The following is a 19,382-nucleotide window of genomic DNA, read 5'->3' on the forward strand; positions in this document are numbered from 1 at the left end:
CAGCTTTTGGTTTACTTAATCTTCTCTGTTGTATTTTTTTATTTCATTAATGTTTGCTTTTTATTGCCTCCTACTTTTTTAAATGTTTATTTATTCTGAGAGAGAGAGGCAGACAGAGAGAGAGACAGAATCCAAGCAGGCTCCACGCTGTCAACGCAGAGCTGATGCGAGGCTCTATCCCACAAACATGTGAGATCATGACCTGAGCTGAAATCAAGAATTGGTTGCTCAGCTGATGGAACCCCCAGGCGCCCCTTTCCTCCTACTTTCTATGGGTTTATTATGCTGTAATTTCTTGAACTTCTGAAGTTGGATGCTTAATTCATTTTTTTTGAGACTTTTAAATTCTTTAAGTGTGTTAGACTATATATTTTCTTGTAAGTACCTCTTTAGCTCTCCTCCTCCTTTTGGTAAGCAGTGTTTTGTTATTTTACAGTCTTAATATTTTATACTTTTCACTATCATTTCTTATTTGACCCATAAGTTGTTTGGGAAAATATTTTAAATTTCTGTGCTATTTTTGTAATTAGGTTTCTGTTATTAATTTCTAACTTAATTGTGTCATACAGTGTAATCTATGGCTATCTATGTCTATCTGTTGCCAGTCCTTTCAGATATGTTGAGACTTGCTTTAAAGACTAGCATATGACCAGTTTTCATAAATATGCCATTAGGTCTTAAAAATATATATATATATATATATATATATATATATATATATATATATTCTAATTATCAGGTAAAGTGTTTTATTTATGTCTATTTTATCAGTCTGCTGGTTGTGTTGTTCAAAGCTCCTTTATCTTTTTTGATTATTTTATTTCCTGTTCCATCAGTTACTGTAACAGGTCTTTAAAACTCATACTCTGACTATAGATTTGTTAATTTCTCCCTGTGATCCTGTCAGTTTTTACTTTAATGTATTTTAGGCTGCCTCTTTATATGTATATGAACTTAGAATTATTATATCTTTCTGGATAATTGAACATTTTATTATTTTGTAGTGATCCTCTTTATCTGTAGTAATATTACTTTCCTTAAAATGTATTTTCTCAGTACATCTATACCAATTTTCTTTTGGTTAGTATTTGCATGGCATACCTTTTTCTACCTTCTCATGGAAACTTTGTATATATCTTTATATTTTAGATGTGTGTCTTACAACCTGAAAATAGCTGGATCTTGTTTTTGTCTAGTCTAACATTTTGTATATTTTATCTGAAGAGTATAGCCTATTTTCACTTAATGTGATTCTGATATACTATTTTCATCAAATGTGTTTATGTGTTTTATTTTCCCCTCCTCTCTCTTTTCCTCCTGCTTCTTAACTTTTTCATTTTGAGGATTGTTTAAGGAGTTTTTCGTTCTTTCCTTTTTTTTTTTTTTTTGGTCTTTGCTTGTGTAGAAATTATATGATTTATTTCTAACCATTAGGAACTACTCTCTTTCAACATTGACTACTTCACAAAGTTCAAAGTTAATAGTTTTCCTTCTTCCCCAAGATTTCAGTTACTTGAGAAAGTTTTAAGTCCAGTCACCCTTTTCCCTAGGTAGTCCTTTCCTGTTTCCCTCTCCTTAAGCATCAAAAAAAGTTTAGCCCATTTTTGTGGGTTTAAATTTACCCATACATTTACAAGTATCTCATCATACTATTTCTTATCACATTTCAGATCTTTAATTGCATATCATTTTTCTTTTGCTTGAAATAGCTGTTAGAATTTCTTTTCCTGGGGTGCTTAGGTGGCACAGTCAGTTGAGTATCTGACTCTTGGTTTCAGCTCAGGTCATGATCTCATGGTTTGTGAGTTCGAGCCCCTTATTGGGCTCTGCACTGATGGTGTGGAGCCTGCTTGGGATTCTCTCTCCTTCTCTCTGAGCCTTCTTGTGTTCTCTCTCTCTCTCTCTCTCTCTCTCTCTGTCTCTTGCAAAATAAACAAACCTAAGAAAAAATTTTTTAATTTCTTTTATTTTTTTTAAGTAGGCTCCACACCTACTGTGGGGCTTGAACTCACTACTCTGGGATTAAGAGTCTGGTGCTCTGGGGGCGCCTGGGTGGCTCAGTCGGTTAAGCGTCCGACTTCGGCTCAGGTCACGATCTCGCACTCCGTGAGTTCGAGCCCCGCGTCGGGCTCTGGGCTGATGGCTCAGAGCCTGGAGCCTGTTTCAGATTCTGTGTCTCCCTCTCTCTTACCCTCCCCCGTTCATGCTCTGTCTCTCTCTGTCTCAAAAATAAATAAACGTTAAACAAAAATATTTTTTTAAAAGAGTCTGGTGCTCTGGGCGCCTGAGTGGCTCTGTCAGTTAAGCGTCTGACTTTGGCTTAGGTCATGATCTCATGGTTTATTAGTTCGAGCCCTGTATCTGGCTCTACAGAGCCTGCTTGGGATTCTTTCTCTCTTCCAATCTCTCTGCCCCTCCCCTATTCTCTCTCTCTCTCTCTCAAAATAAATAAATAAACTAAAAAAAAAAGTTGGATGCTCTACTGACTGAGCCAACCAGGCGCCCCTAGAATTTCTTTAAATGAGGGTCAGTTATTGGCCAGCTGTCTCAACTTATGTTTGTCTGAAAATTTCTTTATTTTACCTTGGTTCTTAAAATATATTTTCACTGGGTGTAGAATTCTAGGTTGACAGTTACTTTCATTAAACATATTGGTAATACTTAGTCTTGGTTGTTAGTGGGAATTCAGTCATTAGTTGCCATTTTGTTTGAAGGTGATTTGTTTTTTATCTGGCTGTTAAGAAAATATGTTTTTCTTTGATATTCTGCAGTTTTACTGTGATGTATCATGGTATGGACTTCTATTTATCCTGCTTGCAACTTGTTAGGACTTCCTAGATCTCAAGGATTGATGATGTTCAATGATTTTGTAAAATTCCCAGCCTTTGTCTCTTCAAATATTGCCTCTTACTTATTCTATTACATGCTAATGAAATTCTGGTTAGACTTAGTTCTTCTCTCTCTTTTTCCATGTCTGTTTTTAAAAAAATATATTCCATCTCTCTGGTTCATATTTCTGGATAAATCAGTTAACAAATTCTCTTTTTTTAGGGTTATCTTCACAGAGCAATTTTAGTGAAAAGATGGGCTCAGAAGCCAGATTAATTTGGATTGATGAGAGAATGTGAGGTGAAACAGGAGGGACATTCACTGTAGTTAACATGGAAGTTTTATTGTGGAGGGAGTCAAGAAATAGGAGATGGGGTTAAGGGAGAGTTTGTTTTTAAAGATGAGGGATATCAAGGCATGTTTGGACATCAATAGGAATGATCTGGTAGAGAAGGAAAACTTAATGATGTAGAAAAGAGGGGATAATTTAGGAATGAAATCTCTGAGAAAATGAGAGGGAACTAAGTCCAAATTTTTCACTTCTGTGATTCGTTTGTGTTTTTGCATCACCCCATTTAAAGATTAGTGAAAGGGATATATTTTTAGGTTTACTTATTTTTTGAGAGAGAAAGAGTGTGAGCAAGGGAGGGGGAGAGAGAGGGGGAGAGAGAGATATTCCCAAACAGGTTCTGTACTGGCAGTGCAGGGCTCCACTCATGAACTGTGAGAACATGCCCTAAACCGGAATCAAGAATCAGACATTTAACTAATTGAGCCACCCAGGTGCCCTCAAAGAGATTTTTTTTTTTCAATCAGGCTAAGGTGAGTCTGTAGTCAGTTTAACAAGTATTATTCACTTATCCATTCACTCCTCAATCAACAAACATTACATTTGCCTTTTATGTGCGAGGTACTGTGCTCCACTCTCAGAACAGAATTATAACAAGATAAACATGGCCCATGCGCTCACACCCATGAAGCTTATAGGTTAGTGGTAGTGGTGGGTGGGTGTGATACAAAGGACTTGGAAGTGAAGTACAGTACTGCAGGAGAGCAATTAATTGGGACCTTAATCCCGTAACCTTATTCTGGGAGATTAGAGAAGCAACATTTAAACTGATTTCCAAAGAATGAGCAGTTATCCAGGCAAATTCCGGAAGAGCATTCCAAGAAGAAAGATGAGCACAGATGAAGGCCCTGTTGAAGCAAGGAATTTGCAGAGATTTAGGAACTGAAAGAAGACTAGAGCATAGTGAGTAAAAGGCAAGATAACCTTTGGAGGGATAGCATGTGCCATATAATGCAGAATCATAGAAATTTTAGATAATCCTGGGAGCAGTGGGGAAGCATTGAGGGACTTGAGAATAGTGACAATCTATTTTCATACTATTTCTGTTATAAAGGTGTATACATGAGGCTACTGGACCCTGATGCCATTAAATCTTAGGATCATACAGTTACCACACTCCTTACAATTATTTGTTTACTTACCCATCTAATAGGGCTTCCACAGCCAGACATGACTGAAAGTTTCCTTAGAATTAATACAATGGTTTTCTTCTTTGTGCATGTGAGTGTGTGTGTGTGTGTGTGTGTGAGGTAGGGGGAGGAAGGGGAGAGAGAGAAAGGTGGTGGCAGGGGTCAGACACTTGGTAGTCAAGATACTTTTTTTTTTTTTTTTAATTTAACAAGCCAATGAGAAAACTAACCAACTCTTTTTAACATGTTAATAATTTACTCATCATACAGTCTTAGAAATTCTTAAACTGCTATCTTTTAAAACTAGTTATTTTTGAATTATTTTACAGACTAATAAATTATGGTGGATTTATGTAAGAATTTGTTTTAATCCCTAAATTTTTACACTTAAAATAAGTAAGGTTTCTCTATTCTTATTTCTCTTTTCATCATAAATGTCAGAATGTACTATTCTGTTGATGTTATCTGCTTCTTTATAGATTATTTGGATTCTGAGTTGTCATTTTGACTAAATTTATCTTGCTCCTTAGATTCTATATTTAATGAACACCTAACACTATGCCTTGCACATAGTAGGCACTCAAAAAATATGCTCAGTAAATCAAAATATCTGATAAGTGGTCTTAATTATAGGTTATAAAAATTTACTTCCTTATTTCCTTCCTTTCATCCAAAATATATTGCCCTCTTTTGATATTCCTTTTCTTCCTGACTTTGTAGTCTTCAGTATTCTGCTCTGAATGTTATTATTTTGCCATTTTCCCTTACTCCAAATCCCTTTTTAAGGTTTAATTGCCCTGAGTCTTTTTCTTGAGACTCATATACTTGCTATTTTGTATTCTAAACCTTTCTTGTTTGCCCACTTTCTCTTAGAAAATGTCTTTTTTTCTCCTTTTTTTTTTTTTTTTTAACCTATCTTAGTTTAAATTAAAGAAACCCTCTCGGAGCCTGTTTATGATTTTGTGTCTTGCAGCATTTTAATCACAGATTTCCCATCTTGAGGAACCATTTAATTGTTACTGTGTAATTGATAAATATAATTTTATGTATTCTGTTTTTAGTCAATTGAAGACAATGAAGTATATTTGCCTAATGATGAAATTTGGACCTATGATATTGATAGTGGGTTGTGGTAAGTAATTTTAAATTGCAGAATGTCCAATCTTAAAATCTGATTTAAATATTTTCATAGACTACAGGGAATTTAAGACCAAACTTAGAACATACTGCAACGTTTAGCATGACCCTTTCCTTTTCTTTGAATGTTTTATTCTCTCTGGCTCTTTCTTTCCCCTACTCCCTTCCTCTCTCTGCTCGGTCTTCATTGTTTACCATTCCTCTCAAGGTTCAGGCAACCCCAGAAGACTTTGCTTTGTTGTACCAGTTAATTCCCAATTCTAGTGACACCTGAAGATTTTGCAATTTTTTTTCCCCAGTAGGTTGAAAAATCTTTACCATGGATTAGAGTTTTTACCGTATTGGCTACCATTGCATTTCAATTACAGTTGTCAATGGCAATTTTCACTGAAAGAGTGCTCATGGAGTTCAAAGGGAATTTTAATTTGCCTTTCTAGAAAGTCATGGAATTCCATGTTATTCTTGCTGCAGGACCATGCACCTCATGGAAGGAGAACTCCCTACCTCCATGTCAGGAAGTTGTGGTGTTTGCATTAATGGAAAGCTGTACGTTTTTGGAGGATATGATGACAAAGGATACAGCAATCGAGTAATATTTTCTTTCAATTCAGGAGTGCAGCAAAATGTAATATTCAGTGTATCACTTAATCTCGTGTACAAATATTTAAAGGAGAAGATATATGTAGAAAATCTTAAGCTTACAAGGTTTTAAAAATAGAGTGAAAATGCAGCCATTGTGTTCGTCTCTTCCATGTCTTTCTGCTTCAGAGTTCGCTCCCTGCTTAGTTGGTGTCTATAGGGCAGAGCATGATGAGAAAAGATCCATTTCAGTATGTTTTATATGTCATTTTTGCTTCTAAAACACAGCTTTCTTTTTCATTAACTTTACAATGAAAAATTTTACCTTGCAAAAAGAAAAAAAAGTTATATTATTAAGTTTTGGATCACATATCCCTCAGACACAGACTTGATTTTTAAATGCCCTGTCTGCTAATGGTGTTCTTCTCTTTTAAAAGCTTTATTTTGTTAATTTGCGAACAAGAGATGGAACCTACGTTTGGGAAAAAATCACCAATTTTGAAGGACAACCACCAACACCACGTGATAAACTTTCTTGCTGGGTATATAAAGACAGGTAATACGGCAGAATCATCTCATTAAGTACACTTTAGCAAGGGTGGTGGCTGAAATAGAGAAAACTTGAAAGTCTGAATTTTTTCAAGATGTAATTACAAACTTGTTTTGACTCTGTTGGTAATGGCAGTTCTGCATCCTGGGTAAGAGCCATGTCATAAAAATAAGCATTGTGGATGCAACTATTTTTTGTAATAAATTTATTATTTAATTAAAATTTCTAAATAGTTAACACATTCACATGGTTCAAAACTCAAGACCATATTAAAAAGTCTACAGTGAAAGGTCTGGCTCCCACCCCTGTCCCTATCCACTCTGTTCTCCCCCACCATGCACAAATAGCTGCTTCAATTAATATCTTTTGTATTCTTACATCAGTGATTCTCAAACTTGTCTGCAATTGTAATCACCTGGGGATTTTTTTTTTATTTCAAAGCCCAGGTGATACTTTACACTAATTAAGTGATCATCTCTAGGGTTATGATGTTTTGAAACTCCTCAGGTGATTCCAAGATGCAGACAGGTTTGGAAGCCACTGCCATCAGTGTTACTTTATGCAAATAGAAGCAAATACGTAGGAGTGTGTGCACGTATTCCTTTTTTCTCTCTCTTCCTTACACAAATAGCAGTGTATTCTGTACACTCTTGTGTACCCTGCTGCTTCCATTAGTTAGCAGTGTACCATGGAGATCTTTCATCTTTCTGAATCCCTAGTTAGAAAGCTGATTTTCTTCCTCCCTCCCTTTTTTCTTCCTTCCTTTTTTTCTTTCGTAGCTGCATAGCATTCCCCTTTGAGGACATACCATGGTTTATATAACCTTTCCCCTGAAAATGAAATAACACTTAGATTATTTCTGTTCCTTTGCTGTTACAAACTATGCTTTAATGAATTTAAATGAAATGTATCCATTGGATAAAATTAGATTGCCTTTATAATTCTGACAAATGTTTAGTTTGCCAAAGCTGTTTTAACAAAGTACCATAAACTAAGGGGCTTAAACAACAGAAATGTGCTTTCTCATGTTTCTAGAAACTGGAAGTACGAGATCAAAGGGTCAGCATGATTGGTTCCTTCTCTAGGTTTTGAGAAAAATTTTATTCCATGCCTCTCCCCTAACTTATGGTGATTTGCTGGCAAACTTAAAAAAAATTTTTTTTAATGTTTTATTTATTTTTGAGTGACAGAGATGGAGTGTGAGCAGGGGAGGGGCAGAGAAAGAGGGAGACACAGAATCCATGAAGCAGATTCCAGGCTCTGAGCTGTCAGCCCAGAGCCGATGCAAGCCTTGAAACTGTGAACCACAAGATCATGACCTGAGCTGAAGTTGGAGGCTTAACCAACTGAGCCACCCAGGCGCCCCATTTCTGCTGGCAATCTTTGATGTTCTTGGGCATGTAGAGACATCACTCTGATCTCTGCTTTCATGTTCACATAGGATTCTCTCTATCTATTCTTATCTGTCTCCAGATTTTCCCTTTTTATAGACACCAGTCATGCTGGGTTAGGGCCTCCCCTAATGATCTCATTTTAACTTGATTGCCTCTGTAAAGAACCTATCTCCAAATAAGGTCATATTCTGAGATACAGGGGCAGGGGGCAGGCATTAGGACTTGAACATGAATTTTGGAAGAACACAATGAAACACATAGCAGTAGATTTTGCCAATTTTTCCTCCATATAAGTGGGGCCATTTTGCATTCTCAACAATGGAATGCTTATTTCTCCGTAGTCTTGCCAAGAGTTTGTTGGCAAACTCAGATTATTTGTTTGTTTGCCATACTGACAGATGAGAAATGTCTCAGTCTTATTTTCATTTTCACTGAAACAATTTTTGTAAGTCTGGATGTATTTTCCTATGTTTAAGGGGAATTTTGATTTCTTTTTCTCTGAACTATTTGTGTGCTTTGGTAATTATTTTCTATTTGAGTTTTGCTTTTATAAACTCAGTTTCTAGGAGTTATTTATGTATTAAGGAAATTAGTGTTTGACTATGATATGATATGGTATGAATATATTTTTTCCAATTTGTCATTTGTCTTTTGAGTTTGCTTATTACTATGTGTTCTACATGCATTAAGCAGATTTTTAAAACTTATTTAGATAAATTTATCAATAATTTCTTTTTTTACCAGTAATTTCTTTTATGGCTTGTTGATCTTGAATCTTGATTGCAAAGTTATACGTTAATTCACCAATGTATTTTTCTCTAGTACTTTTGTCATTTTATTTTTTACATTTGAATTGTTGATTCATTTGGGGCTTATTCTGAGAATGGTATGAGATATGGATCCAGGTTTATCTTTTTCTGAATGGCTACCTGTCTGTAACTCAGTTATTTCAGATGCTACCTTTATCATGTATTTACCTAATTTTCATTGGTATTTGGATCTGAGTTTTCTATTCTGTTCCATTGATCTGTTAATGTATAAATACTTCACTAGTTTAGATATTGAAGCTCTACAGAGCATTCTTATAGGACTATTATAAATCATAAGTGTATACCTTAAGTAGTTATCACAAAATGACATACTTATGTAACCACCACTCAAGTAAAGAAAGAACATCATCAACACTGTAGAATCCTTCATTATGTCCACTCCTAATGAGTATGCTCAGCCCCCTTCCTAAAGGAAACCATTATCCTGACTTCTGGTATCCTAAATTAGTTATTGTTTTTTATATTTTATATATTTTTGTTTTTTTATGTTGTATATGGCATCCTATAGAATTTATACTTTAACCAAAATTATATTTTTGAGATTCATTCATGATGTTGTATGTACCTATGGTTTGTTTTCTTTCCTGTATATTATTATATTAAATGAAATACTGCAATGTATTTATTCATTCTGTTGTCGATAGACATTTGGGTCATTTCTATTTTTTGACTCTTCGGAATAATATAGCTATGAGCATTCTTCTATGTATTTTGGTACATAAGCATTAACATTTCTGTTGGGCATGTATCTCTTTATTCTCTCAATGGTATAATCTGATTTCAATACAGTCTAATTTATCATTTTTTCCCTCATGGTTAGTGCTTTTGTGTCCTAGACTTAATTGATCCTAACCTTACAAAGTATGTTTTTGGTCCTTTGAAGTTTTTCTTGTTCACATATACAAGGAACTGGTAACAGTGGTTGCCCCAGGCAGGGAAATTGAGTGACTGAGAGTAGGAGAGGGACTTACTTTTACTACACCTTTTTAAAAAGTCATGATAAAATACATGTAACATAAAATTTGCCATTTTAACCATACGTAAGCGTCCAGTGCAGTGGACAATTACATTCACAGGACTGTACAACCATCACCAGTACATAAAACCTTGGATTGCCAGTAATGTGTTCTGCAAGACAAGCACACGTTTCTAATAATCAAAAAAAAAATTTTTTTTAATGTTCATTGATTTTTGAGAGAGAGAGAGAAAGAGAGAGAGAGAGAGAGAGAGAGAGAGAGAGAGAGAGAGAGAGAACGTTGGGGAGGGGCAGAGAGAGAGGAAGACACAGAATCTGAAGCAGGCTCCAGGCTCTGAGCTGCCAGCACAGAGCCCAATGCAGGGCTCGAATTCACGAACTGCGAAATCATGACCTGAGCCAAAGTTGGACGCTTGACTGACTGAGCCACCCAGGTGCCCCTCTAATGAATTTTAACTTGATAAACAAGCAGTGTCTTGCAATATGAGTAGTACATGATGCCGATTGTCCCATGATCACAACTAAGCCAATGGTTCTTGAAATTTGCTTTGATATACAAATGCTTTGGATTACAAGCATGTTTTGGGAATGAATTATGCTGTCAAACCAAGGTTTTACTGTATTTAGTTAAAAAATTTATCATCACTCCAAACAGAGACTCTGTAGACATTAAGCAATACCTCCCTGTTCCCTCTTCGCCCCAACTTCTGGTAACTTCTAATCTACTTTCTACCTGCATGAATTTGCCTATTACAGATATTTCATGGAAGTAGAATCATTCAATGTTTGTTTTTTAGTGTCTGGCTTATTTCACTTAAAATATTTTCAAAGTTCACTATGTTGTGTGTATCAGGGCTTCTTCCTTTTTAAGGCTGAATAACATTCCATTTTATGCCCTGTTACATATTTGTTTATCTGTTCATCTGTTGATGAACATTTGTTTCCACCTTTTGGTTATTGTGAATAATGCTGCTGTGAACATTGGCTTACAAGTATTGTTTGAGTCCCTGTTTTTAATTCTAACTGTAGAATTTTCAGGTCATATGGTAATTCTATGTTTAATTTTTTGAGGAAGCACCAAACTGTTTTTTACAGTGACTATGCCATTTTATATTCCCACTGGCATTGTACATGGGTTCTAACTTCTCCATATCCTTGCCAACACTTGCCATTTCTTCCTTTATTTCTTTTTTCTTTTTTTTCTTCTTTTTAAAAAATAGTAGGCAGGGGTACTTGGGTGTCTCAGTTGGTTAAGCATCTGTCTTCAGCTTAGGTCATGATATCACGGTTTGTGGGTTTCAGCCCTGCATCGGGCTCTGTGCTGACAGCTCAGAGCCTGGAGCCTGCTTTAGATTCTGTGTCTCCTTCTCTCGCTGCCCCTTCCCTGCTCATGTTCTGTCTGTCTCTCTCTCAAAAAATAAAATTAAAATTAAAAATAATAGGCATCATAGTGGGTGTGAAGTAGTGTTCATTGTGGTTTTAATTTGTATTTCCCCAGAGACTAATGATGTTGACCATTTTTCATATGCCCGTTGGCCATTTGTAGATCTTCTTTGGAGAAATGTCTATTCAAGCCCTTTGCTCATTTTTAAAAATTGGGTTGTCTTTTTGTTGTTGAGTTATAGGAGTTCTTTACTTATTCTGGATATTAATCTCTTACTGGATATATGTAGTTTTCTTTTGTTGTAATGTTTTTGGCTGGCTTGCCTCATAGAATGAGTTAGGAAATGTTCTTTCCTCTTCATTTCTTTTTAAAAAGACTTTGAGAAGGTTGGTATTAATTATTCTATAAATGTTTGATATCATTTATCACTGAAGCCATCTGGTCCTGGGCTTTTCTTTGTTGGTGGGTTTTTTGATTACTGATTCAATCTCCTTATTATAGTTTTATTCAGTTTTTCTATTTCTTACAAGCCATTTCTGATAGTGTCTTTCCAGAAATTTTTCTATTTCATCTAAATTATCCAGTATGTTGGCATAGTTTTTTGTAGTATTCTCTTAAAATCCTTTTAATTTCTGTAATGTTGATAATAATATCCCCTCTGTCATTTCCAATTTTAGTGCTTGGAGTTTTCTCTTTTTTTCCTTGTCAACCTAGCTAAAGCTTTGTCAATTGTGTTGATCTTTTCAGAGAACCAACTTTTAGTTTGTTGGTTTTTTTTCTATTTACTATTTTGCTTATACCCTTTAATTAAACTAAACCCTTCTTTCTGTTATCTTTGGGTTTAGTTTGCTCTTCTCTTTTTTGTTCCTTAATGTGTACAGTTCTGTTATTGATTTGAGATCTTTTAAATAAATTGTAGGCATTTACAGCTATAAAATTCCCTCTGAGTGCCATCTTCATTGTACATCATAAGTTTTGTTTTATTGCATTTTCTTTTTTGTTTGTTTTATTGTGTTTTCATTCATTTCAAGGTAATTTTTAATTTCCTTTGTGACTTTTTTCTCTACCCATTAGGTTGACAGGTTATTTGTTTGTTTGTTTTTTCCTTTCAGCCCTTTAAAGATTTTATGACATTGCTTTTGGCCTCCATTTTTCTGGTGAGAAATTCACTCTCATTCGTGTTTTTGTTCCCCGGTATATGTCTTTTTACTCTGGCTTTTCTTTATTTGTTCTTTATTTTTGCTCTTCATTGATTTGATTAAAATGTTCCTACCTGGGGGAGCATGGATAGCTCAGCTGGCTAAGCTTCCAACTCTTGATTTCGGCTCAGGTCATGATCTCCTAGCCCCATGTTGTTGTTGGTACTGAGTGTGGGGCCTGCTTGGAATTCTTTCTCTCTCCCTCTCTCTGCCCCTCCCCCACTCATACTTGTGCACATGCTCTCTCTCTCTCAATAAATAAATAAACTTTTTTTTTTTTAATTTTATGTTTATTTATTTTTGAGACAGAGAGAGACAGAGCATGAACAGGGGAGGGTCAGAGAGAGAGGGAGACACAGAATCTGAAACAGGCTCTGGGCACCGAGCTGTCAGCACAGAGCCCGACGCGGGGCACGAACCCACAGACCGCGAGATCATGACCTGGGCTGAAGTCGGACGCTCAACCGACTGAGCCACCCAGGCGCCCCTTTTTTTTTTTTTTAACAAATGTTCCTGCTTGTAGTTTCCTTTGTATTTATCCAGATTGGAGTGTGCTGAGCTTGGGTTGGTGGGTTTATATCTTTCATCAGTTTTAGAAACCTCTTAGTAATTTTCAAATATTTCTTCTACACATTTATTTGTCTCTCCATCTTCAAGGGCTCCTGTTTAGTGCACATTAGGCCATTTGATATTGTTCCGCAGAGCTTGGGCTCTCTGGGTTCCCCCCACCCCTCTTTTCCTCTCTTTGTTTTAATTTGAATACTTTTTATTAACCTCTTGACCTATCTTCAAGTTCACTGGTATTTTCCATTGCTATGTCCAGTCTCCTGTGAAGCCTATTTATTCAAGTCTTTATTTCTTACATTTTCCCCCATTTTCAGCATTTCCACTTAGTGGTTATTTTTCATCATTCTGTGTCTCTGCTGGAATTGTTCTGTTCTTCCTGCATTTTGTCCACATTTTACAAACTAGGTCTGTTATCTTTATCACAGTTTATCATAGTTACTGTAAATGCCATGCTGACCACCTTGTGGTCAGCTTATATTGGCTCTTTGCTCTCTTGATCATAGGTTATTTATTTATTTATTTATTTTACCTTTTCACGTATCTTGTATTTTTTTTTTTACCACGTGCTAGACATTCTGTGTGAAAGAATGGTAAAGATTGGAAAAAATGATATTTATCTTCAGAAAAGGACATGTCCTTTATGTTTTTCTCAAGCTGCTAGAGTGGGAGTTCAGTCAGTCTCATTTGTAGTTGATTTGTGTTTGAGGCTGTTATAACTTTAGTTTGATTCCATTGTACAACTGGCTTCAGATGTTTTGAGGCAAGATCAGGACTTTCCTTTGCTAGGACTCCATGTTTGAGCATCCCAGATTTTCCAAAGATGTTCTGCTGTGCTTCACAGAGTTCCAAGCCTCAGAACCGTGGAAGGTCTCTCCCTGTTTTGTAGCCTCATTGATAGGTCTTTGGATTACTAGGGAGTTCTCTTTGCTCTCCAGTCCCCCCTTTCGCTTTCCATACCTTAGGAGATCATTTTCAGCTTTGTATGTCCTCCTCTGGGTTTTTGAGAGCAGGCATCCTGTGTGCTGTAATGGCTTGGTATGCTTCTGAGGTATTTCTGTCAGCTCTTCTGTCCTGATCTCAAATGTTAGTAGACTCAATTTAGTAGATTATTGCCTATTGGTGACCAACCATGAGCTCTCTGAAGACCATGTGAAAGACTTGTCGAGTGGATTCAATCTCCCACTGTGCTGATTTTCTTAAGATTCTAATTTGCCATGCCAGCCTACATGCAGCTATTAAAATTTTGGGTGGTGTCTTTTACAAAGCCTATCTGTCCCGGATTCTTCCTCCTCTTGCTATTGCACCAGGAATGAAAGCAGCTGTGCGCGTGTCTCTTCTCTCCTATTGAGAACTCATCACTTTCTGGCATTAGTTCATTTAGGATTCTTCCCTTCTCTCCTTGATTTTTTTTAAACTGTGGTTTTGTAGTTTATTTGGCTTGTTTAGATTACTAGGGGGAGAGAGAGATGAGCTCCTTTGCAGACTGGAAATAGAACATCTGAAATGTGTTCTCTTGTACTTGTTTTTCAGATTAATATATTTTGGTGGCTATGGGTGTAGGAGACACAGTGAACTCCAGGACTGTTTTGATGTTCATGATGCATCTTGGGTAAGACAGTAACCACTGTTTACATTTTCCTCAAATTTAGTATCCCCTTAAAGTCTCTAGACACAATGAGCCCAATCTTTCTCAGTTTAAATTGCCATAATTGACACTGTGAAAAAAAAATGTGTTTTCTTTCTTTTGGATTTAGATTCAGTTAGAGGAAGTTCTCTCACCTGAGGGTGAGAGATTCACCTGAGGAAGTTCTCAGCCTTCATGGCTACTGGCAGAGTAATTTCTTACATTCATCACTCACACCTGCTTCTGTTAGACAAGTGGTGACTTTAGCACAACTTGGAAAAACTTTGTTCATAGATAACCAGAATGGCTGTTGCTGATACACACCTCCTTTTAGGTATGTCCACCAGAACTATTCATAGCTCAGACTGGCCTCTGTAATGCAGTAAATTGATAGTAACATTACCTTTCCTACGTCTTACTGGTTAGAGAATAATCTATTACTAATGAAATAAGACATGACATAAAAATGAAACCTTTTAAAAGGTAACTTAAAATTTTTTTTAATGTTTATTTATTTTTGAGACAGAGAGAGACAGAGACAGAGAGAGACAGAGGGGTAGGGGCAGAGAGAGAGAGGGAAACAGATTCTGAAGCAGGTCCAGGCTCCGAGCTGTCAGCACAGAGCCCAATGCGGGGCTCGCACCCTTGAACCGAGAGATCATGACCTGAGCTGAAATGGGACTCTCAACCAACTGAGCCACTCAGGCGCCCCTAAAAGATAACTGTAAAAACCATTGATCCCAGGGGTGCCTGGCTGGCTCAGTCGGTGAAGCATGTGACTCTTAATCTTGGGTTTGAAAGTTCAAACCCCATGTTGGGTATACAGATTACTTAAAAATAAAATCTTAAACTAAATCAAACCAAACAAACACAACCTTGATCCCAGCACCAAGATACATAGTAACTCTTTGGTTTTACCTTCTACTAGCATATAGTATTTTTGTACATTATAATATAAATATATATGTACACTTCATGTATATGTTTTTGTATATGGGTATTTAAAAAGTTCTCTGTGTATTTCCATGGTTTTTGAGTTTTCAAATAAAATATGTGTAAAGCTTTGCTACTTATAGTATTACTGATAATTTTCAGAACTATACATCCCCATTACTTCTATCTAATTTTTTTACTCATTTTTTTTCTCCTCTGGTACAGGTTAGGCTAAGGATCATGTCCTGAAGTTTCTGGTGTACCAGTAGATTTTTTTCTCTTAGATTTTAAATTAAGTAAATCATTTAGTTTGTTTAATTTGTTTGACAAGTCCTGCCAAAAATGAATGATGTATTTCTGGCATAGAACATAAAACCAACAGAGTGGTAAGCTAGAGTAGTAACAGAGGATTTCAACAATCCAGAGATGCTAAATATAGTATAACTGCTAAATGGGTACCTCGCTGACAGTTTTGTTTCCTAGAAGACAAGAGAGTGAGCACAAGTTTGACCTATACGAACAAACTGCTTGGTTAAATAGAAGTGGTTGGAACTCTTTGGAAACAAGAACCATGGTGCCCTAAAGTTCCTAATTGCAAAGATTAGGAATTCAGAGCATGTACTCTAGGAAAACAGATTGCAAAATATAAATGTCATTCTGTCCTCTGCAAGTTTAAAAGAGACAATCCTTGAGAGGATTGGCAGGTTATCAATGAGTAAAGTTATGATTCACTGGAAGCAATGCTATGAGAGGACAAGTTGCCAGGTGGTGGCTGTTACTGGCCTGGAGGCGACACTTTGTGAGCCACTGCTGTACGCGTTAGCTTTATGACTATGCTAACACTTAACTCTATTTTTGTAATGGTGCCTATTATTTCACTGGTAAATATGCAATTAAATTTGTAACATTAATCTAAAAATTATAAAAGCTTTTAAATATTTAAAAAACTTCTGTTTTAGGAAGAACAGATATTCTGGGGGTGGCATAATGATGTTCATATATTTGATACAAAGACACGGAGTTGGTTTCAACCAGAAATTAAAGTAAGTATTGTAAAAAGTTACCTTTCTTTATATTGATATATCCATTGATAGTTTAAAAGGATACAGTTTTGCTAAGTCATTTGGATTTTAGCAATTGAGTTTATATTTATATATTAAGGGGTCCCTGAGTACTGTCACTAGTCGTTTTTTTTTAATCACCTATTTTTCTCCAGGTTAGCTAAGGTTTTCTAGAAAGATCTTCTAAAGAGGGTTCCATCATCATTCTTTAGCCACAAGTGTGATGTCCTCATTTAATAATGGCACTTTTAAAATGTCCTTTTATAATGAAGTCCACAATTTTAAAAAGCCCATATTTCATAAACTCTTGAAATCTACATGCGGTTATAGCATGACAAAAAATACATTATTAATACTCTTTCAAGTGCTGGTGAACAAACACAAATTCAAGTTGGTTTAAGATATAACGAATTTTCACATGGGGAGAAGTCTGTTTTGGAGTGGCTCACACAGTGGAAGAGCCGCAAGGGCTTGAGCCTCAGGAACTTGCCCAAGTTACTCAACAGCAACAATGTTTTCCATCTCTGTTAGTTTCTCTCTGCTTCTCTTTATATGCTAGCTCTATCCTGTCTACTGCAGACCAGCCAGCTCTTTTAGGAGGGAATATGGTCCTGGCTATCCAAACAGTCTTTTCTACTGGTGCTGTATTCTTTCAATGTCTACAAATAAGTCTTAGAAAAGGACTCTGGTTGTATTTGGGCATGTTCTCACTCTCTACATTGGTCCCTGTTGCCAAGGGGATAATTGGTTTAGGCCCAAGTCTCAGGCCTACCCTAAGGGAGCAGGATTTTGTGGCTGATGAACTCACCAGAACTGTGCAGAATGGAATGCTGAACAGGCAAAACCAAAATTGTCCACTAATATGCATATATGACGTACATACATTTGAATTTTAAGATTTATGTCTTTTGTTAATGAAATAAAATCATTTTATCTCTGTTCACATAATTATATTGGAACAAGCAAGTGCAGAGAAAATTGTTGAGAATGGATCTACTGAAACTCATCCTAGATCTTTTTCAGGCATCTGTACCCTCTATTTAGAGAAAAATCAGGGATCTATAGCTATTGAAGGCGAATTTCTAGAACATGCTCCTGTAGGGGCACCTGGCTGGCCCAGTTGATGGAGCATGCAACTCTTGGTCTCAGGATCATGAGATCAAGTTCCATGTTGGGCTGGAGCCTACTTAAAAAAACAAAAAAAAGGATGTGCTCCTGGGGATGAGGGAGCTGAGGTACTTATATTTGAACTTCAAGTCTTTCTCTGGCTCCTTCTTTCCCTTCTTACCTCAGTTCATAGCCCTCCCTTCCTGCTGTAGTAGCCTTACATGCACATGTCCCTAATTTAGTTCATATTTACCAATATTTTCACTGTAATTTCTCTGATGATTTCTTCAAATAAGTTTTTATATTATTTATATTTTATCTGAAAGTTTTTCTGACATGGTTGTAACTGGAATCCACTCTCTTCATTTTTTAGGGACACTCTTAAATTACTTTATTATTTCCAAATATCAACATCAAAAGACAAGGCAGCATGGTAGAGTGTACCAATTATTGGTGTAAAAGTTGAAAAAAATTGGAATTGCATTCTAATTCTGTCATAAAAGAGCTATGTCCTTCAGATAAGCCATGTAGTGTGTGATCTGTAAAATAGAAGGGTTGAAAGTGTTTTTCCTACATGGCATTTTTATCCCTTAAGAACAGTATGTTAGTAATTGGGATCTTTGAGCTATTTTCAGTATTTCAAGCAACTTAATAAGCATTGTACATTATTTATGCAGTTACAGATTAATGCAGATGCCATTTCTTTGTTTTTGTTTAGAATTATGTGAACTCATTCAGAAGCTTTAGGTGGTTATGAGATGTATTTGATAAAAATTCAATATTTGTTGCATAATAGATATGTTTATAGTAGAATAATTTTTCCAAAATTTCAGATCAGGGGTGGGGTAATAATAAAAACTATGTTTTGCTGGAATGACTGGGGACCACATTTCAGAAGGTTCTCTCTCATTTATTTAAGTGTAAATTGGTAATATCTGAATAATTTCTTACTGTATTGGTTTCAGGACAGTGATTCAAGTAAGCCTGAAAAGTCGAGGAAATTCTGATATTGAATGTAGAGTTTAAACTTCCTGTGCCCCCGCCTGGGTGGCTCAGTCGGTTAAGCGTCCGACTTCGGCTCAGGTCACGATCTCACAGTCTGTGAGTTCCAGCCCCGCGTCGGGCTCTGGGCTGATGGCTCAGAGCCTGGAGCCTGCTTCCGATTCTGTGTCTCCCTCTCTCTCTGCCCCTCCCCCATTCATGCTCTGTCTCTCTCTGTCTCAAAAATAAATTTAAAAAACGTTAAAAAAAAAAAATAAAATAAACTTCCTGTGCCCACATTCAGTAGCCAATGTGCTGAAAATGTTGAAAAGGTTCTTTTAGAACTTGGAATGAAATGCATAAACAAAGACTCCTACCATGAACACGTGGAAATTATGCAGAAAAATTTCCCTTAGAATCTCATTAATTCATCTATCCATTATACTGTCTTTACCCACGAATACAAAACTTCTCCAGAGAAAAGATCTGCTGTGTTTGTTCAAAGTAAAGTATAGAAAAGTGTTATTAGTTAATGGGAAGAGTTTTAGCAAGCTACAAAGGACTATTTGGCTTAAAGCAAGAGTGAAAGTTTTACTGTGGAATTTGAGATATCAAGAGTTTTAGGGGGGCAGATTTAATTTTTCAGGGTCTCTGAGATTATCACACTGTGCACTGCTTGCTCACAATATTACCTCGGGGGGGGCGGGGAAAGGGAAGTGAGGAAAGAATAGTTTAAATTTGATTTTTAAATA

General features: G+C 36.2%; 1 protein-coding gene across 3 annotated transcripts in view; it reads left to right on the plus strand.

The window, feature by feature from the left end:
* The window catches only part of KLHDC1 (kelch domain containing 1), a 54,928-nt gene that overhangs the window by 9,015 nt on the left and 26,531 nt on the right, over nt 1-19,382 (plus strand). For 2 of the 3 annotated variants that reach the window (XM_058738971.1, XM_058738973.1), the window contains exons 2-6: nt 5,370-5,440; nt 5,917-6,070; nt 6,462-6,580; nt 14,455-14,533; nt 16,441-16,524. In XM_058738971.1, the coding sequence (XP_058594954.1) occupies nt 5,370-5,440; nt 5,917-6,070; nt 6,462-6,580; nt 14,455-14,533; nt 16,441-16,524 (507 nt within the window). The remainder of the gene's footprint in view (nt 1-5,369; nt 5,441-5,916; nt 6,071-6,461; nt 6,581-14,454; nt 14,534-16,440; nt 16,525-19,382) is intronic. The other variant, XM_058738972.1, reaches the window with a different exon arrangement.

This window comes from Neofelis nebulosa, chromosome 7 (assembly GCF_028018385.1).
Source record: "Neofelis nebulosa isolate mNeoNeb1 chromosome 7, mNeoNeb1.pri, whole genome shotgun sequence".
Taxonomy (NCBI): domain Eukaryota; kingdom Metazoa; phylum Chordata; class Mammalia; order Carnivora; family Felidae; genus Neofelis; species Neofelis nebulosa.